The following is a 22,600-nucleotide window of genomic DNA, read 5'->3' on the forward strand; positions in this document are numbered from 1 at the left end:
CTAAACCACAAGATGTAGATTATAGAAGAAGAACTCCACCTGGTGAATAAGAGGTACAACCCACATATAACATAATATTCTAGGACTATATATTACTGTGGTACTAAGAAGATTGATGATACTAGATGTGTATAGTCACCAAATAGGTTGTTCAAGATGGTGAAGGCACGGACTAAAACATGCTATACTATTCTATACTATGTAAGGTATAAAACTTGAAATGGATGTACCTAACTGTATGGGAGTTTAATAAATGGAAATGAAAATATGTTTTAAAAAGAAAAGGGCGGGCGTGCCCAAGATGGTGGAGAGCTGAGACATGTTTTGTCTTCGCTCCTCCACCCGCGGATTTCTAGCACCGGCCTCAATTCGCACAGGAAACAGCTGTTGTGCCTCCGGCCGTACCCAGGAACGACGACAACCTACCGGGTGATTCCTGGGTTTCTGCATCCGTGTCTGTGGCTGCGGGTCCGGGCCCATCCCAGACCATGGGAGTTGCACCTACATCGGCCGGCGTGTCTCAGGTGACAAGACCGCGGCCCTGAGTTTCTACGGCGGGAGCACCCTACCTCGCCCAGGCCATCCGCAGGAGCAGCGGCACACCCGCCACGCTGGACCGGGACCCGGGGAATCGGGCGCTCAGTGGCGAGGCTCCAGGTGCCACACTGAGACACACAAAAGCCCTTCAATGAGGCCCTGAGATATCGGCAACCCCCCACGGGAGCACCAGCACAACCGGCGTACAGAGCGGTGCTTTGGGAGGCGCTTGGGGCTATGGTCCTGCGGGGTGACCCTTTGGAGCCTGGGCGGTGAGTCTTGGTGATATCCCAGCATCCTGCTGCGCCCTGCTTCCCCGGGGCCTGACGCACTAAACAACGAGGAGACCCTCCCTGATCCCTGGGCTCCCTCTTGCGCCCGCAACCGGGACCAGTCCCTGCTACAGGCTGGCCCCCATCAGAATAAGGCAGGTGAAGGCGGCGATGATTGCGCCCTGGGCGCCATCTTAGGTGACACGGAGTCCTCCCTTTAAGGCTGCGGCACAAGGCATCCCCCGCTACGAGGTGGAGACGGCGCAGTGTGGGACGGCCGATCGGGAGGCACTTCGGCCTCCGGCCCTGCACTCCTCATTAACGGCCTACCGTGATGAGCTGTGCTGCCTCTTTGCAGCTCCTGGGTCCGACTGGGCCACAAGGCCGACAACCCGCAACTCAGTGACCTCAGCTGAATATTTGAACCGTGCCTACGAGAAACACAGCTGAGGCCGGCCCCCAGGGCCACTAAAGGTGGGACTTCTTTATTGTTGACTCCCTCGGAGGTACCAGCCTGCCCGGCAATAGGACGCAGCTTCAAAGCCCCTTGGTGCTTGACCGTTAACTGCCTGGTACAGATTGGACACTGTTCATCTCTTTGTGTGACCTAGGTCTCACTCTCAAAACAAACTGGTGGCTCTGCCTTTCTGCCACTTTTGTCCCTGTATGGTGGAAACCACTCCTGACCACAACAGCACATGCACCCAGGCTGCCCTTAAGAGCCCTTTCTGGTTCTCTGTGACCACTCCTGGCCCCACCTGGCGAAGACCCTTGCCAGGCTTCACGGTCCGTGTGCCTGGGAGACAGGTTTGATCTACCGGTCCAATTGACACAATGCCGAAGTGGCCCTGCCCCACCCTACTTGCAGTCATCGCAGCTATAGCAGCAGAGATCTTGACTATGACATCTGCGAGGGGCAGGAAGGATAAGTCAGTTACTAGAGAACTCGCTGAAAGACCTCTTCACCAAAGCACAAAGTGGGGGCCCCGGCGATCCAGATCGGCTGAGCCCAACATCACAGATGGCAGCCTCGGCGGAGGCACCAGTGACGAGGGTCTTTCTGGAATCTCTCTTCTCCAAACGGTAAAGCGCGATCTCACGGAGGAAATCAAAGACGTTCGCAAGGATGTGGACGACATGGGGGAAAGAGTGGCGACCTTGGAAGACAAGAGTGACTCCCGGGACATCGAACTGGCGGCGCTACAACAGGAGGTACTCTGCATTTACGAATAACAGGTGGATGTGCAGTCTCACCTAGAAGATCTAGAGAACCGCTCCCGTCGCCATAACATCAGGATCCGAGGAATGGGCACTAACGAGGAAGCTGGGGACATTTTTACCTACATGCGAGAGCTCTTCAACCACATCTTGGGCAACCCCTTGGATACCCTGTCGAAGCTAGACCACGTGCACAGGGTGGGTCCACCCAGAGCGGCGATGGTACCCCCCTTGGACATATTGGTCTGTGCCCAGGACTTCCACACTAAGGAAGAGATCTTGCGTAAAGCTCGCTCCCTCCAACAAATCTCCTTTCGCAACCAGACGCCCACCCTTTATCAAAATCTTGCAGCTATCACTCTCCAGAAATGCAGAACCTTCCAGCCCAGCACTGAGGTCCTCCGCCAACGCAATATCACGTACTCCTGGGGACACCCATTCCGCCTTGTGTTCCGACACAGTGGCAAACTGTTCCAACTCCACGTCTGAAGCCAGAAAACTCCTGGGGATCAATCTCCAGGAGAACACAGACAATGGGGGTCGCTCGGTTCAGGGGTCCAATGACGGCAGACCGTGGTGGAGACAGCAGAGAAGATGACGTTTTGCCTGCCGGCCGGACCCTACAGTGATCAAGATGGAGCAACAAGCTGTTCTGGAGGCCCTGCCAAGGGCCTTGGCCAAGGCGTCTACCAAATGATCGATCCTGGTTATTTTGATGTATCCTTTCCTTAACACAATGGGGGTGGAGGGGGGAGAAGGAGGGCTGATGATGGCCACGCAATCGCCCAACAAACTTCTCCTTTGTTCATCCCTGGACGACGGACATTGTTTGAACACAACTGTTTCTGGCGCCTGTTGCACCTTATGGGGTTTCCTTTCTATTTTTCGTGTTTTTTGTTTGGAGTCTCCTTCTATTCCTAGCAATCTTCACCCTCTCTTCTCTCTTTCCAGTATAGAGTTGCCTCCGGCTCACTGGGGCCTTGCCGCCTTTTAATCGCAACACCGCTGCTTTTTCAGCTCACCCTGGGTCCTGGCACTGCAGGGACTCCTGATTGGCACTTTAGCGTCCCAAGGTCTCAATGCCGCCACCCTCAGTTAAGATCCTCACTCTTAACGTGAGGGGACTTAATAACCGTATCAAGTGGAGGGCACTCCTCTCTTATCTAAAGAGCCCAGGGGTGGATTTTTGCCACCTCCAGGAGACACATCTACTCTCCACGGACTTTCCCGACCAAATTTTACTCCTCCGGACCCACAAAGAAAGCCGGGGTGGCCATACTAGTTTTGAAGTTTCCAAGGGATGGTGGTGCAGAAAGGGGCTAAAATACGGGGTAGGCTCCTCAAATACCAATTCATCGGACTTGCCAAATTACATGACCTATGCCTCACGGACCTGTGGCGTCAATACCACCCTGGCATAAGAGAGTTTTCATTTTACTCCAATGCACATAAAACTTACGCTAGACTAGATTACTTCCTAGGTACCAAGCCTATTCAAGACACCACGCTCTCAGCTGACATACTGGTGGTGACCCTGTCTGACCACTCCCCGGTGGTGATCACCTTAGCACTTGCACAGGCGCAGAGCCCGACCAGACACTGGTGATTCCGAGATGCCCTTTTACATCGGCCTAACATAGTCACACTGCTACACCGCGCGTTATATGATTACTTGATACACAGTGATAACTCAGATACAGCCCTCTCTACCAGGTGGGAGGCCCTCAAGGAGGTAATAAGGGGTGAAGTAATAGCTATATCCACCGCTGACAATATGGAGCGTAAACGGAATAGGGAGGAGCTGACCCTTAAAGTGCGAGAACTGGAGCTGATGCACCAACGCACCGGAGCCCCATGGGCTTGGAGACAACTAACCGCGGCCAGGGTGCAGTTGGTCGCCCTGGATCGTGACAGGGCGGAATACATTCTTTTTATGTGGGAGCGGACAAATGCGGCCGGCTACTTGCGCACAAGTTGAGGGAAGTTCATCGGCGTGAAGGGGTTAGTGAGATCAGGGATCACTCAGGAACGCCACGCATGGACGACGCGGTCATCGCCGAGACCTTTCACGAGTATTACATGCAGCTATATGAGGAGCAGTCCTTGGAGAGGGCGGACATTGACATGTACCTAGCTCAAGCTCGCCTTCCCAGTTTAACGCCAGACCATGAGGCACACAAAGAGAGAGAAATCAGGGTGGAAGAGATAATAGCTGCTTGAAACTGGGTAAGTCGCCTTTCCCCGACGGTTACACCGTGGCCTTCTATAAGCAATTCTGAGCAACGCCGGCGCCCCTACTCATCCGGCTTTTTAAATCTTTCGCCGAATTGTGGGCGATCCCCTCACCCAGGCTAGAGGCGGCAGTGGCCGTTATCCCAAAGCAAGGAAAAGATAGAACGTCCTGCGGGTCCTACCGGCCTATCTCGCTTCTAAACATTGACCTGAAGTTATATACCGGGATCCTGGCTGCTCTGCTGGGTCATTATATGCAGGGGCTTATAGACCCTGATCAGGCATGATTCATACCACAGAGGCAAATGAGCAATAACACCAAACGAGTCATGCATCAGATAGAAAAGGCTTCCCGTATTCCTGGAGAATACATGCTCCTAACAGGCACTGATATGCGCTGGTATCAGAGATAAAATGCGGACGCACATCTTTAATTGTTACCGCTCTCCCACCGCCACTGTCCACGTCAACGGCCACACATCTGCGCCATTCCCTATCTGTAGGGGTACCTGACAGGGGTGCCCTCTTTTGCCCCTGCTCTTCGCACTCTACATGGAGCCCTTGACTCAGAGGGTCCGAGACCACTCCCTGATTACAGGTATCCGCTTTGGAGGGAACGCGCATACTATATGCCTCTATGCGTATGACGTGCTGGCCACTCTCACGAACCCCATGACCGCCCTAGGGAGTTTTTGGGAGGAGCTAGAGGCTTTTGCGAGAGCCTCCAGTTTCAAAGTCAACCTGGCCAAATCCATGGCACTAAACCTGTGTTTGCTGCCGGTGGTGCTGGCGGACCTTCAGGCCCGCCACCCCCTGCAGTGGTTCGCTGAGACTGTCCCCTCCCTGGGCATACAATTGGCCCCGACCCTGCAGGCTATGAGAGAGGATAATTATTCCCTCTTGCAAGCACACATCTTTCTGCGTTGCAGAAATGAAAACACTATCCAATATCATGGTTTGGCAATTTGCAGCCATTAAAATGACAATCCTCCCCCAGATTTTGTACCTCCTCCAGACCCTTCCCCTTCCCACCCCCTACCGGACGGCTACAAAAGGTGCAGTCTGACCTCTCTCTCTTCATCTGGCAGGGGTATTAACTGAGAATGAAGTGGTTAGTGAGTTTCCTTCTGCCTCACGAAGGAGGCCTCAGATTCCCAGACCTCATGCTCGACTACAATGCCACGCAGCTCTGATACCTGGTTGAATGGAGCAGAGCAGAATCTGAGAAGCACTGGCTCTTTCAGGATCAGGCAGTTGTTGGTACATCTCTTATGAAAATTCCCTTCCTGCTGAAACCCTATCGCCCACCTAACTTGTATGCCTCTCAGGTGACACGCACAATCCTTTAAGTGGGACCGGACTAACATACGGCACGCCCTCACCACTTTCACTTCCCCACTCACCTCCCTTTTTCATAATCCAGATTTTGAGCCCGGGGTTGGTCCGCAGTCCTTCCCACTGTGGAGAGAAGTAGGGTTGCCGAGCTCTGGGTCAACTATTTCAAAAAGGCGAGATTGTTCCCTTTTCACAATTCAGAGCCGACCATGGCCTCCCTGAATCGGACATCATGAGCTACCTTCAAGTACGACACTGGGCCATGCATCCCGACACTGGGCCATGCACCCCGACAACCGGGTGCATTACGAGCGATGGCTAAACATGCGGCCCTCGGATAAGAAGCTGATGTCAGACTTATACAAATTGCTCCTGTCCAGATACACTCATACTTTATCATGCCGGGTGGGCACAATGGGAGAGAGATCTGGGGCAAGACCTTAGCTCCCATGAATGGGAAGGTGCATGTCATAGGGCACGCCACACAGCAACACATGTAGGCCTGACCGAAACCTTCACCAAGCTTGTATACCACTGGTACTACACCCCGAAGAGGCCTCACCAGGCCGACCCCACGCATAGTCCCAACTGTTGGAGAGGGTGCATGCAGAGGGGCACACTGGTTCACCTCCTATGGGAATGCACACACATCCAGACTTACTGGTTGCATGTTCTTGATGAGTTTGATAAATATTTAGACACAGAACTTCCCAGGTTTCCCGCATACGTACTGCTGGGAGTGCCAATACTGCTCACCTACCCCCTGAAATCTAGAAGAGGGAAACATGTAGCCATTGCCCTAGGCACAGCCACCCAGAACATACTCATAGATTGGAAGACTCACTGAGTTCCCACACACACTGGGTGGTACCAGCAACTGTGGCACGTGTTAGGGATGGAAAAAATCTCTCTCACCTTGGCTGGCAAGGGCTCCTTCTTTAGTGACCTTTGGCAACCGTTGTTAGCCCTGCTAGCTCCAGAGTTTAGGGAATTGTACTCCCCAAGTACCTACGCCTTCTGCACCTTACTACTTCGGACTCTTCTGCATGAGTCATTTCAACCTTATCTAAGATGAGCCATTCTATGCAGAGCCATTCAGAGGCAATGAATTTGCCGGGGGCGGAAGGTGGCTTTCTTTTTCTGTATTTCCTCCCTTTATCTTCCTTCTTCTTCTCTACTTGGGTGGGTGGTGGGAACATACTTGTAAAATGGAGCTTTCATATTTTAATGCCTTTATCATTAGATCTATTGGGCTCTGCGTGGCCCGATAGTATTATACTGCTTTTTTGTGTTGCTTCATAATAAAAAGAATTAAACCTAAAATAAAAGGGCTAGTCTGCTGCCCTACAGTTCAGAGCTACAGATTAATCAGCACCCTCATCCAGCTGGCGTAATCCCCCGACCCTCAAGTGGTGGATGGGGATTGCGGTTTCTGAATATGGTATGTGGTTGGTGCCCTGTGGGTGTTGCTGTAGAGCCATCAGTTCCCCATGGTAGAGTTGAGTCTACCAGTGCTAAGCTGGAATGCATGGTCAGCCCCTTTGATGGGGGTCGTTGTCTTCCTTAGAAGGAAAATGACCCATCTGAGGTATGCATCTGTGGGTGAGTTTCCATACTAGATAGGGGTTAATAACCCCAACAGCTGTGCAGATATGAAATCATCATCAACATTGTACAAGGCTTAAGGGAAAAAACAGTGGTTGCCTGTGGCTTTACTATTCTCCTTTTGACCCTGTTGTCCCTTGCCGCCGAGACACGCTGTGTGTGGCCGTGGTGTTACTCTGTGACTTTCCTGACTCCTTTCTGCAGCCGGGCTTGGCTCCGCCCCCCTGTTCCCTCACTCCTGTATCCAGCTGAGTTCTACATCAAACTGCTACCGGCTGGGCTTTGCTCCGCCGGTCCTGCTGCTGCTGACTACAAGCACCAGGATCCTTTGGGGCAGGACACATCACCAGCACGTGCCAGGAGGCGCATAAAGCCCCGCCTGGGGCCGAGTTCCTTGTTGTCCCTTGCCGCCGAGACACGCTGTGTGTGGCCGTGGTGTTAGCCTGTGACTTTCCTGACTCCCTTCTGCGGCCGGGCTTGGCTCCGCCCCCCTGTTCCCTCGCTCCTGTATCCAGCTGGGCTCTACATCAAACTGCGACCGGCCGGGCTTTGCTCCGCCAGTCCTGCTGCTGCTGACTACAAGCACCAGGATCCTTTGGGGCAGGACGCATCACCTGCACGCGCCAGGAGGCGCATAAAGCCCCGCCTGGTCCCTCGTCCCGCTGGACGCGCCGGGAGAAGCCGGGACAAGGGCGGGACCGTCTGTGGCCGTCAGGGGCCAAAGGAGGCCAGGCCGGGCCACCCCCTAACTCATTCCCATGCACATTTGAGTAAGATATCAGAATTACCTGTTGAAACTGCTGTTGGACGCTTACTTTAGTGTAGTGTTCCTCTAATCGATAAAGGTGTCTCGTATTTATAAGTGGGCAACTGGTTCAGGACTAACGTGAACTGAGATGAATTCAAAACTGGGTAAAGGCAGGAAGTCCCTGGTGGGGGGCACAATTACAGGGACAGTTTATAGCGAGGGCGGCTTCAGTTTTGGAAAAGGAGATCGCAATTACAGAGCGACGCCTATCCTTGGAACTACTTAATAAACGGTCCTCTTTGGGCCCAATTCAGTTAGCCACTACTCCGCCAAGTTTTCCTTTAGGCTTGGGCATGGATAAGGATTTAAATATCGCAGATAGCGACTCGTTCCACTCTCCTTCCCCGGTTGTCTCTAGAGCAGTGAGCAGGGAATCTTCCCAAGAAAACTTAAGCATGGAGCCTAGGCTAGAAATTATATCTGAGAAGAGTGTTTTATCCCCCATCCTAAATACAATAACTAAAGATGGCTTGAAACCGATCTGGCAAGGCCAAAGGCCGACACCTAAACGAAAGCGGGGGGGGGGGGCTAATCATAAGGGTAGATTGGCAAAAACCCCAAAAATACATACAAGTCCACCTAAGGAACCTACGCTAGCTCCAAGGAAAACAGTGGTAAATTCGTCTGCCTTATTGTCTTCCCACTCTCAAGATTTATTTGATAAAACAGAACCGCTTTCAAATCATTGATAATACCATTGGTTGAAAGAATAAAAAGAATAGGGGAGAAGTTGGATTCCATAGAGGAAGTGGTAAAGTCTAATAGCGTACTTATAAATAAAGTTGTTGACCCCTCACATAACCAGATTTCGAATCAGGCTAAGCAAATCATAACATCTGGGCAGGAGAAAAGAAATGACACGAGTGGGGTGGCCCGGATATCACCGTCCCTACCTAACACTGCGACACCATTGAATAATGCTAATGGTGTCTTAGTGCAGAGTCAGGAAGGTATTGTGGGACAGGCCAAGGAAGCCACTAATAGAGAAAAGAAAAATAGTAATGATGGAGAGAGAAACAGATCCTTACCCCGCATTGACTTGCCACCTGAGGCAGCTCCATATGTAGCTGTCCTTGTGAGGGTCCCTGAATTAGCCACTGGGAAAATAGAGGGATACTATGAGTTGAAAAACAAAGTAGTCCATTGGCTAAGCAAGAATAGACCACTAACACCAAGTATAGATGGGGAAATTCTTCATGTAAGGAGAGTTGGGTGGTTGTGACACAGGCCCAAAAACTCAGCAGGGGACCTGGTCATTGTTAACTTTAAGGATAGGGGTGTTACTTCTTACATCCAAGGCTGGTGCTCCCAGGGAGGGGAAGGTGGCATTGTCCCACGAGACCTTGGCTACTTTTACCCTAGATCACAAGACACGTTAGTGCCAAGATTTTACCCAGGAAACTATCATACAGCCAGACCAGTTGATCCCTACTTTAATGGTTTTAATATCCCAACCTCAAATCAATTTGCCCTGTTATCAGACTTAGAGGCGGTTGATTGACTTACGAAAAAGATACCCAGTCACGGTGAAAACCTAATTACACTAGAAAGATCAGGGACTTGTGTCCTGACGACAGAGAAGGGGTGCAGGGAGGGGTCTGCGGAGACTCAGTGGGATGTGCATGATTCTCTCGAGAATTGTGCTATGGTTAGAGGCGGACATAGGGATATTACACATAAGGATGGACTCTCTAATTCTCCCACTGCAACAGGTACTCATATTCCTGGCATAACTGACGCATCCCGGAACTTATTTCCATGGGGAGACACATTGGGGGAGTAACAAAAGATTCAGATAATACAACTACTGCTATAGACACTGGGGAACCATGTCGTATAATGTTCTGGAACGTGGCAGGCCTTAGAGCTAAAATAACCAATCCTATTTGGCAAAACATTGTAAATGGGTATGATATCCTGTGCCTCCAGGAGACATGGATAACAGAGCCACTCCATCTCTGTGGATATTACACTTTGTTTACACCGGCCGTGGATGTGGCACATGGCAGGGCTAAAGGGGGTCTGTGCACATACCTATCGAACCAAGTGAAATATCAGGAAGTTAAACAACTTGTGCATAATAGCTACTATCAACTGGTGAAGATAGGTATTAATAAAGAGGCGTCAGTCATAACTATTTATTTTTATAATATCCCCACAGGTGAAATCGAAGTAACCCTAAAAAATATTGGTACCGATATAAAAAAGGTAATTGATACAAATTCTACAGAAGTAACTGTCATCTGGGGGGTGATTTAAATTGTACAATTTACAAAAGGGGACGACAAGGAGTTTGTGGTATTATGTTGGTTCAGGATACCAACCTAACACATTTTGAGCACACTTTGTGCGGGGATCTGTTAAATGATATTCTCTTTTCTGGCAACCTGGGGTTCGCAAATGAAATCGGCCAAAGAGTCTCCCTCTAATCCGACATTTAATGGTCGGGGTGCGTCCACCACAATTGATTTCGTTCTGTTTCCTGTGAAGTACGGACGCCGGGTCATAACTTGTCGGACTATTAATAGTGCATTAAGTGATCATTATCCACTAATTATGGAGATCTTAAACCCATTTTGGGAAGTAGGTGGTGGCCAAACTTGCAGGCAGATAGTCCCGGACGTAACCATGAGAAGACAGAATGGTTATTCCCTTAACACCTTGAATGCTATGGGGATTTTTCCCCTGTGCTGGGAAATCATGAACACCATTATTCATGACGAGCTGGGCTCGTCATCAGCGTAGCAGGAGGCTACTGCATGACGAGCCCAGCTCGTCATGAGCGTGGAAGGGGTTAAATGGTGTAGGGTGGTCCCTTATGATTTTATGGCCACCTTAATGTCTAGGTGTTTGCAAAGTTGTTTGACTTGTTGGGATGAGAATGCTGACAGCAATGGCATTCTCAAACACTTCGACATTGCTTCTCATATCAGGGATATTTTATGGGTGGAATCAAAAAATCGTAAGGAGGTGACTAGAAGTTGGTTTGATTCCGCATGTACAAATGCCCACAAGAAACTTAAACACGTTCTCCACATGGTCCCTCGTGATTCCCTATTGGTTAAGGAGTCGAGGAAAATCTATTACGAGGCACTGAAAAAAAGGAAAGCGGCGATTAAATGGGGTGCGTGGGAGTCACTATGTGAGGCCTCAGAGAGTAGTGACATAACTGCTTTTTGGAAAGCAGTAAATGCCCCATTCTTCTCTGATGATACTAAAGCACGCATTGAAATCGCGATTTCAGAGGAGGAATGGGTAAACCATTTTTCCCAACTGTACAGCACGCCGAATATGGTACAACAATCTCCACCTTTAAGTATGGGGGAATTGAGGGCTAAGGGTATGAAACTGGATGTCACCTTGGAAGAGGTAACTACGAGCATTAAAGCAACACGGGGAGGCAAAGCTCCGGGCCCAGACGGAATACCACCTGATCTGTTTAAAAGTAACATCGAGCTGTGGGGCCCTATTCTAGTCCAACTATTTAATGCCTCCACCGAGATGGGTCTGATTCCCTCGTGGTTTACTTCTGTTATCGTGCCCATATTTAAAAAGGGAGACAGGCAACAATGTACGTGCTACCGACCAATCTCCTTACTGGATTCTTCCCTGACAATCCTTGGGAGAATTATTTTAACTAGATTACAAAGTTGGGCAGAAGATAACGCCGTTATTAATGATCTACAGTACGGATTCCAAAAAGGGGTCGGAACAATAGATCAAGGGCTAAACTTATACATCCAGCAACAAAAATATACTAGGGCCAGGAGGGAGAGTATTTACTTTGTATTCGTTGACTTAATGTCAGCGTTTGACACTGTTTTTACACAGTAAACTATGGGTGATTTTAGAAAATTTGGGAGTGGAAGAAAAAATTATTTATTTCCTCAGAGAATTATATTTAGGTGCCACTGCAACTGTACACTATGGTAGAAATGGAGAATGTATAAGATCGCTTGACATAGGGCGCGGGGTGCGTCAGCGGTGCGTCCTTGCTCCTTTTTTATTTCTACTTTATATAAATGACCTTGGAAAAAGTTTATTGCAAGCGTCCAGGGACACACCTATGGTAGCTAAAAGACCGATCCCTACGCTCCTTTACGCAGACGATGCGGTCATTATGGCCCGAACGCCCCTTGCCCTTCAACGTTTGATTACATCTTTTAATACTTTTATGTCAAATTTAGATCTGAAGATTAATTGTTCTAAAACATTTTCCATGAATTGTGGTTTAGGCATCAACAAAAGGAAAAGGACCATGTTTATCAATGCTAGTCCCTTAGATTCCACCCCCACTTTCCCATACCTAGGCATTTTGTTCCACGAAGCAGGCACATTGGCTTGTGCCATTAAGGCAAGAAGATTTTTGTTATGTAAATCTATCATGGCCTTAAAGAATTTCGCAAAAAAGATGGGGAAAAAACCTACTGTTGAACTTTTAAGAATTTTTAATGCTACATGTATTTCAATTGTTGTCTATTGCGCTGGTTTATGGGGTTATGACAATGTAAAATCAATCCAGTGTGCTGAGAACATGTTCTTGAGATTCATCTTAGCTGTACCAGGGAGTGTCTCAAGTTACATTTGTCACATGGAACTCGGCCAACCGTACATCGAAGACACAATCAGGGCCCAGCCAATATTATTATGGCACAGGGTCTGGACTAATGAGGATGGTGTATTAAACTGTGCCATCATAAAGGACGTATTAAGTTCCGCACACGTGAGTAGGATAAAATGGTTTGCCTATGTGAAGGATTTCTTAGTGAAAATGGGATACCAGACTTATTTTGATGACCCACTTTCAATGTGCAGTATTTCTAGGAAATCTTTGAAAAATCATTGTATGAGATACCTAGAAGAGAAAAGAGCAAGCGAGGAAATCAAGAAAAAGACTGTTTTAGCTCACCAAATGATTCTGGCACAGGGTAAAATACAACCATACCTAACTCTTCGCATGAGCGAACAGGAGCGGTTCGTACCAACACGTTTTAGGCTAAATATTGTTTTTAGAGTTTTTAGTTTCCCCGTCATGAATACCTGGTCGCGTGATTTGATTAAATGCCCATGTGCTGATTTATCCGAACAATCGGACATTCATATTTTATTTTTATCTAAGTTTTACTCCTTACCCCGAAAAAGACTGATTGTTCCTATACTGAAGGAGATGGAGGCTAACTGTTGTCACACAGCTTTTTAGAACTACAGAAATTGGATGTCGTACTGATTGTTGCAACTATCTCTGAATTTTTTTAACAATGTTTTTAGATTGCGCAAATCTATCCGTATTTGAGAATTTTATATTTTAATTGATTACCGTATGACTGTCCCCTATTGTAATGCAATTTGCTCTTTTATTATGAAAATTATGTGTACTTTTATGGTTACTTGTTTTCAACCGAATAAAGTTTTGAAACTGAAACTGACCCTGATTTTGTTTTTCCCTAGTTACACAATGGTGCATCTGCTGCCAATCAAAATGCTGAAAACAGGATGACAGTTCATATAGCAATTGCCTAGATACATATGCAGTGGATGCGGTACCTCATTCGTAGCTTTTTATCTTCCTTTCATATGTTGAGGAGGTGGGAACAGGTCGTTGTGGCAAAAACCTGACTGTGGTCTTTAAAAAAAAAAGTTTTGGTATTGGAAATATTTTTCTTGTTTCGAATTGGACTTCATCTTGCTGCAGCTTAGCAAGGATTGCAAGTGCTGAAGGAGTACTGGTTATGTGCTCCCACAAGTATGTTTCTTGTGTGAGGACTGTCTGTAGTTGTCACATCTGTGCCCAGGACTCACCAGAGACTGCTTGTGCTTTGGGGAAGACTGCATGAGTATTGCACATCAAGATATCTTGTTGGTGAAGAAGATGGTGGATTATCCAGAAGATACCATTGAAGGTTACCAATCCAAGATGAAGTAAGAGTCTTTCTTGTGATTTCAGGTCCTGTTCAAATCATGTATTTCGGAGGCAATCATGACAGAAAGATGCATAACAAATAATTCATGTCCTCTTTTTTGTCATGTTCATCAGCCATGTGTTGCATATTTTTACCCCTGGTTCTTGGCATGGTTGGAGCTGTGTTTCGCTTGAAGTCTTCTACTGAATTGTTGATGGGGTTCTTCTCTCGCTGATGTCAAGGGGAGTGTGGTACCTGGTTAATCACCTGGAACATATTTCACCATCATCAAGCAAGCATTGTCAGATTGGCAAGAAGATTTCTACCTAATGAGCTTTCTTCCTATCTAGTATCCTGTTAATGAAACACCTAAAATCTCTCACATGTGTAATATTGTGCAGGCTGATACTGTGGCTACTGGGAATAGTCTTACTACATCAGCATGTGGCAAATTTGCTGGAGTAGGATGTGATGTAAACCCAACCAGTGCAAGCCAGGTGGCCCATTCGGTACTTAGGGGACCTAATCTGACAGTCAACGCTGTATAGAGCACCCAAACCAAATGTTATGATCCTGGTAAGGCAAAGGGACTTCCAAGTCAGAAGAAGCTGGGTATTGTTGAGGCACCGTTGCTGGTGTCTATGTATGACAATAGCCAGTGGCAGCATATACAGCATTAAATTCCATTCATGAGTAAAAGATTTCAAAGGCATATGCAGATAACTCGCATGGCAAAATGGCCACTTTTTTGTTTCCAAAAACAAATTGCCCTCGACTTAAGGATCAAATTAATAGGGAAATTCAATAATTCTGAGTAAATTTTGCAGAGAAGCCGCAGCCCTAGCAATGCGCCAGAGAATTACAGCAGTCACTGTTCAGGATCATGAACAGGAGATATCGTTTAATTTCAGAAACGAATGCACCTGTGGTCTGTAATACATTGGGACCATGGGCCATATGACGACCTTGATGATGATCTGCTCAGCAGCTGGGAGCAGGAATTGACCTTAGGTTCGATGAAATTAATGGGGATACTAGTAGAAAACGCAGAATGGAAGGTAAATAAATGACAAATGGCGATTCAAATATTAGAAAAAGAGATTTTAGACTTGACTACAATAAACAACTTGTTGAGACCAAGATTGGAGACTACTGCGATTGAAGACCCCAATTTGTGTTATACAATTGTAATTTATAATTCGTATGCGTGTGCCAGATGACTACATATATATGCATAATCTACTGCTATGGAAGATGTTAGATTACATCTGTTCGCTTAATACACAAATGTTTCAGATGTGCCAGAACATAATGTATGCAGTCCTTTACCAAGCATAAGTGAATGGTCTTAACAAAACAATCGGCCATACTCTAGTACTTCCTCTGTGAAAAATCGGTATCTGGTACAGATTCCATCACGTGACCCTGGGTACAAGTCAAGTGTTTCTACAACTGGTCGAAAAGGGTTGAAATGCATTTACCCTTGCTTTTGAATAGCCTCTGATTTAACACCGAGGGCATGTTAACCACCTTGCCATGGTGATTCAATGACTACTCCTCTGACCCCCAGTATTGCTTATTGATGGAAACTGAGTTGGAGTATAAACTTGCAAACTATTCCCATTAGTCAGTTATATGCACACTCATGAATTGAAAGCATGTTCGGCCTATTTAAAGCTTTATTAAACAAGTAAAAACTATGTGTGCATGAGTTGCTACTTTATCCAGGCATAAGCCATACTTACATCTGGAATCTCTTTTGTGGGTCAGCCCTTCTTATGTTTGGCAAACATTATATATTGTACTATTATATTAGCATCACCTACATCATTTTGAGAAAATAGTCAGTTTAATCGGTTATGCATGTATGCACAATTTAGAGGCAGCTAAATGAGATAACGTTATCTTAAAAAACACAGTTGCAAAAAAATGTTCCATGGAGCTAACGGTGAATTGAGAATCCTCTGGTAATCTAGTTGTGTGATTTGTTGTTTCTTTTAATTTCTTTTATATGATATAGACGCAGCGTCATTTCCTCCTTTCGTTGACAAGAAAAAGGCTATATATTTCTTTTCGCCAGATATCTGCAGGTATAGTATACGTATAAAAACATTTGCTATAATATTCAAAATAACAGGAGTTCATGTTATATTTCCTGATTAACATGTAAACGATAGATACTGTCAAGGAAAATAGTGGTGTCTTATGTTCACTTCACTTCATGCCAGAGGTCAAACCCTAGTGCTGTGCACTGAAAGGCAAAACAGATGGCATCTTGTGCAAACACACGTGGAAAGTCCTATGGACCTCATTTTTGAGGTTTTGCTGTAGGGAAGCGCAGCAGGCCTCCCTCATGTGCTTCCCTACGGCAAAAGAAAGGGGCAGGAATGCGCCGTATCTCTAAGATACGGCGCATTCCTGTCTTTTTCCCCAGCGCCGGCGCACAATGGGCTGCCTGCGCCAACGCAGGCATCTTTGCACAATGGTGCAAGGGTGCCTATGTTGCGGGGATGATTATTTTTGTACAGGAAGGGAAACATTTCTGTACAAAAATAATCACAAGAGGCTTTTCCTCTTTCTATGTGTGCTGCAGAATGCAGCACACATAGAAAAAGGAAAAACGAGGAGAAATAAAGATATTTCTCCCCGTTGCGCCTCCCTTACGCCTCCACTGGGGAGGAGTAAGCTTTTGGCACCGCCTCAGATTTACGATTTCTCGTAAATCTGGGGCAGTGTCATAAGGCAATGAATGTTGCTGGGAACGCCCCCAGCAACACCCATTGCACGCCCCTTTAACGCAGAACACTGCGTTAAAGGGACTGATATTTATCAGGCAGCATTAAGCCAAAAAAAGTGGCTTAATGCTTCCTGATAAATATCACGCAGGCTTCTGCGCCATGGAACTTCATAAAAAGTGTAGTTCTCATGGCGCAAGGGGCCTCATAAATAAGGCCCTTTGGGGCAGATTTACAATAACTGGCGCATCCCCAGGGATGCGCCAGTTATTGTGCGCCGCATCTCCGCCACCCATGGTGTGCCGCATTTACAATGCGGAGCACCATGGGACAAAAACGGCACAGATGCGTGACGCATCTGTGCCGTAAAGGCGGCGCATTGCTGGAGTTGCGTCGCAAGCGTAACGCAGCTCTAGCAATGCTCTGGGGGGCCCTATCTGTCCAATGCTGCATCAAGCCTTACGCCTGCTTCAAGCAGGTGCAGGGTTTTGACGCAGCATTGGCCTAAAAGTGCCTGCGTGAAATCTTGTAGATTTCACGCAGGCACTTTTGCGAGGTGCAGCTGCCCCGGAATGCCCACCCTGCACCAGAACGCCCACATGTGGCGCAGGGCTTTACAACGTGACGCATCTGCCTAGATGCGTCACGTTGTAAATGGGTCGCAGCGATGCGCCACGTTACGCCGCCGTTGCGTGACGCAATGGCGGCGTAAACATGGCGGAAGTCTGACATAAATCTGCCCCAATGTTTCTAACATGTAGATAAAAAAACCTGCACCCAGTTTTTGCCAGTGACATACAAGCCTAATACACCAAATCGACCCTAATAATCTTAGGGGTGAACTCACTTGCTAAACTCACTAGAGACTCAAAAGAAGATCAAAAACCATGTGGCAAATTCAAGCAAAACCCCTATAACAGCAACACTAGTGCAAGCATTTACTCTTTAGTAATAACCACAAACTGGATAGAATTTTGTAACGTAACAAAGCCAAGAGGTGTGGCGTTTTGTTAGTGTAACTGTTTCGTAATGATAGGGCGACTTTGTGCTTAATTCCCTCATCACATCCGAAAAAAATATCATAATGAAGTAAACCTTCAGCTACAACAATATGGAAACTGGAACAGGTGACAATAGGAGATTTGAGCTGTACACTCAAAGATGAGTGTTATGAAAAGGAGTAGGAAGAAGATGGTTGTATTGTAAGTGGTGACCATAAAAGGAATGTAGAGCAACATATTGCATTCTGTAAATCAGACAACCGTTCACTCCCAAAATGCAGAATTTTGTTTGGCTCCGGGCTGGTTAATGGCTATCCAGGAGGTCATAGATAGTACCTTAGACAAGTACCTCATTACCGGATTAACCCACATATCACCCCACTTTCTTCTCACAACACCTATCTGTGACGATCACAATGTTCTATAAAGAACTAGAATGTTCACCTAGCTTGCAGAATGTACCTGAACTGGGAGACATGTTACCACAGAAACACCTTTAGAATCATTCACTTTCCTGTGCAGAATATGTAAATTTCAAAACAGAAATATTTTAATTAAAATGGTTCTTATCTCTGCTCCTGACATAAATGAGTTGCCAAATACATTCGATTCGATCTTCTTATAAAGTTGAAGCTTATCCAGTCTGTGAAAATAGTGTACTTCATAGCAGTTTCTACTGTAATTTAAAAAAGTAGCCTCACCGACAACGGAGAAACAGCGGCCCTCATCCTCCTAGACCTCTCCGCGGCCTTCGACACTGTCTGCCACCGTACCCTAGTACAGCGCCTCAGCAACGTCGGAGTCCAGGAGAAGGCACTGGAGTGGATCACCTCCTTCCTCGCCGGAAGGACACAGAGAGTCCGCCTCCCTCCGTTCAGATCGGAAGCCACCGAAGTCATCTGCGGCGTCCCTCAGGGCTCCTCGCTCAGTCCAACCCTCTTCAACGTCTACATGGGCCCCCTCGCAGACATCGCACGCCAGCACAACCTCAACATCATCTCCTACGCCGACGACACCCAGCTGATCCTCTCCCTCACCAACGACCCCGCCACCGCCAGAGACAACCTACACGAAGGGATGAAAGAGGTGGCCGAATGGATGAAGAACAGCCGCCTGAAACTGAACTCGGACAAGACGGAAGTCCTCATCCTGGGATCCTCACCCTCCGCCTGGGACGACTCCTGGTGGCCCCCCGCCCTGGGCAGCGCACCCCAACCAACAGACTACGCACGCAACCTGGGCTTCATCCTGGACTCATCCCTCTCCATGACCAGACAAGTCAACGCCGTCTCCTCGTCGTGTTTCAACATCCTGCGCATGCTACGCAAGATCTTCCGGTGGATCCCCACCGAGACCAGGAAGACGGTCACCCAGGCCCTCGTCACCAGGCGTCTGGACTACGGCAACTCCCTCTACGCCGGAACCACCGCCAAGCTCCAGAAGAGACTTCAGCGGATTCAGAACGTCTCAGCTCGTCTCATCCTGGACATCCCCCGTCGCAGCCACATCTCCGGACACCTGAGAGACCTGCACTGGCTCCCGGTCAACAAGAGAATCACCTTCCGACTCCTCACCCACGCACACAAAGCCCTACACAACCAAGGCCCGGGATACCTCAACAGCCGCCTCAACTTCTACGCTCCCAAACGCCAGCTTCGATCAAACGGCCACGCCCTCGCCGCCGTCCTCCACATCCGAAGAGCCACCACAGGAGGACGGTCCTTCTCCTACCTCGCCGCCAAGACATGGAACTCCCTCCCGACTCACCTCCGCCTGACCCAGGACCACCTCGCCTTCAGGAAGCAACTCAAGACCTGGCTGTTCGAGCAGTAGCGGACCCCCCTCCCTAGCGCCTTGAGACCCTTTGGGTGAGTAGTGCGCTATATAAATGCTGTGATTGATTGATTGATTGATTGACTGTCTGATGTACAATATTGCCTATGTTACCTATTTTAATTAAGTACCTTTAAATGTAATTGTGTATAAGGTATACATAATGGCATTGCTTTAAGATGATAAATATATCTATTTAATGTATTTATCATTTAATTTATTGTTACTCAATAAAAACTAATTTGAGTGATGCATCTACTGAAAAAAGAAAGTGGGTAGAAATCAGCGGATATATTTAGGGACTAGACGTGTTCCAGCCACGCACTGGATAAGCCTTAAACAGATTAGATGCACTAAATGTTAACGCACATGGCAGAGCACAGATAGATTATAATAACCATTAATTAGAGAATGCATGATGGATGGACTCAGGCATAGGCATCTTGCCAGTAGTCAAATTCTAATTAAGTTTAACAGCACAACATTTAGGCGGCATCAAGAGGTTTGCATCTGTAAATGAAGAACTGGACCTGGAGCGCATAGCACCAGGAGTTAAGGAAGTGAATTGTTGGTGTCGCATGCACACATTTTATCTATTTCTGGTTTGTTCTTCTATCTCATGGACTTTATGCCAACACGCCTCTAGTTCTAGACACCTGTGAATATGCAGAGCAAAACAGGCAACAACACGCCGAGTATCTCACTACATTTGGTGTTACCGCAAGTGGCTAACTTTCCCAACTGTGATAGTCATCAATCCAGACATGAATCTGGGAAATTGAGAACCCTATTCTGGAGTCTTGGAGTAAGGTACTCATTGCATATTCTAAAATGATAATATTAGGGTTATAGACATAGTTTGATATCTTATAGAAAATATCTGCAATGTTTCTACTGTCTTTGGTGCAGCTATTTACTGCAGCAAAGCACCGTCCTAGGCTTCTCTCTGCAAGCACAACTTGCAGAAGAAACAGGTTTAGGCTAAACCACACCGCCTTCCACACCTCCATTTACAAGTCACATAACACCTAGACCATCTTAATGCAAAACACTCTGCTCCTTGGTTAGAGATATTAAAGGAATAGGTCACGTGGGAATCAAGGGAAGGAAGCAAGGCAGCTTTTTGGTCTGATGTCAGTGAAGTTGTTCGTTATTGGGACCATGAAGAAGTGTGGCTCACTGGTTAGAGGAGGCAGACCTGGAAGCAGAGGTCAGCCCGGGACCAGGGTTCAATTCCCGGCTCGGCGGGGTCTTGAGTCCTAAAATGTCCATGGACTCGACAATTCTCGCTCCGGTGCCTACTTGATTCACGGGTTCACACTCTGCGACTCTGGGCAATAGCTTGCTTAATCTCCACAACGGCCCCTCGCGGCGGGATGCCTGGCTTTCACCTTGCGGATACCCTGCCGGGGTTATCTCACAGGGGAATACCAGGACGGGTTCCCTAAGCAAGCGCTTAGAAACCGCTTGGTGATTTGCGCTATATACATTTCTGTACATTTACATTTACATTTACATGAAGACTCATCTTCCAGAAAACCCTCTGCTGTGAAGTCTGTGAAAACTGTAATTTGCATTTGGATTAACTTCCCTGTCATAATTCCATGTGGCCCAGTGTACACAGAGGTGGCAGGCTTGGCTCACGGGTGGGCGTGGGTGTGGGGGAGGACTGGGGGGTGCGTGCTGCTTTAACAAGAAACAAAAGAATAATGAACTTGCCTTACCGCCGGGTCCTGCGTCTTCTCTCCTGCTTGCCTGTGTCTGACTCCAGGTCGGAACAAGAATCAGGCAGCCAGGCTCCTACCCCTAAGCTAATCAGAATTCTGCAATGCAGCGTTGTGGGATTGGTCTGAGCGTCGTGACTCGGCGCTCAGCTACGTGCTGGAGGGGTGGGCATGTTCTCCATGCATGCTCTAATGCAGCCTGCATGGAGAATAGGGGAGTGAGTACACATGACTGTTTTGGGCGGCCCAAGAGAGTCAACCAAACAGTCATTGCACACAGGATTGTTCTACCACTCCTACCTTGCAGCTCCGCCTGCCCCCTCATGCACTGCAGCAGCAGGGTGGAAAAATAAAATGATAATAACATTCTGTTATTATCATTTTATTTTTTCCTTTCTTTGCTGCCCCTGGCAGTGGGGCGATGCTCCTCCGCCTTAGCGGTGGAGCCGCCACTAGGCAAGTGTGCATCTCGAAATGTATTACTTATCTGCATCCTGACATGGCCTTCCAAAGACCCTCTTATCCTCTGGTAAAATGAGGGACCATTGACTCAGCCGCGGGCCGTGGAGGGAGTTACGGTGGGGCAGGGAGGCGGGGAGGGGGAGGGGCGGGGTGAAGGGTGCTAAAAACAGGCATATGGATCATTGCAGGTAAAGCACACAATTTAATTAATAAAACGAAATTCGTAGCACGCACAGCATTGCTTTTTGCCATGCAGTTCGCGCTACGAATTTCGTTTTATTCATTAAATTGTGTACTTACCTGCAATGATCCATATGCTTATTTTTAGCACCCTCCACCCCGCCCTTCCCCCTCCCCGCCTCCCTGCCCCACCGTAACTCCCTCCACGGCCCGCGGCTGGATTGACTTCTAATACAACCACACTGGTAAAATGAGGATGGACAAACAAATTCCCTATCTACTGGTTAAACAATGCATTTGCTACCTGCTGCACATCAGCAGGCTATATTTTAAGCAGAATGGAGAGCTTCCTTTGTTTCTGTTTTTGGGTTGTCTCTTGTAAGCCCGAGACCTCACTGTACATTCAGTGTGTCAGTTGATTGATTTTTTGTAAAAGTGCTCCCAATTCTAGGATGGTCATTCTTATTGCTAAAGACATGTTCTTCAACAGCTTTTCCCAATTGAAGCACCACATGAGAAACCCATCCCCCAAACATTTCAGACTCGATTGACCTAATAAAGGTGCATTTATAATTACCCATTGCATATCCCTTAATTCACATTTTCTATGACCATCAATAACTATACTGTACACATATCAACAGCATGCACAATCAGTAGTGTCATCGTACCTAGGGGCAGATGTATCATCCCCATCATTTGCGATTTCCAAATAGCAATTTATAAGGAATCGCTATTTGGGAGTTGCAAATTGGGAT

At 47.5% G+C, this 22,600-nt stretch overlaps 1 protein-coding gene across 1 annotated transcript in view; it reads left to right on the forward strand.

Moving 5' to 3' along the window:
* CD36 (CD36 molecule (CD36 blood group)) overlaps positions 1-22,600 on the forward strand; it is a 538,852-nt gene that overhangs the window by 333,641 nt on the left and 182,611 nt on the right. Inside the window, exon 7 of the mRNA XM_078674174.1 lies at positions 15,928-15,997. Within this exon, the coding sequence (XP_078530300.1) occupies positions 15,928-15,997 (70 nt within the window). The remainder of the gene's footprint in view (positions 1-15,927; positions 15,998-22,600) is intronic.

The sequence above is a fragment of the Lissotriton helveticus genome, chromosome 1_1 (assembly GCF_964261635.1).
Source record: "Lissotriton helveticus chromosome 1_1, aLisHel1.1, whole genome shotgun sequence".
Taxonomy (NCBI): Eukaryota; Metazoa; Chordata; class Amphibia; order Caudata; family Salamandridae; genus Lissotriton; species Lissotriton helveticus.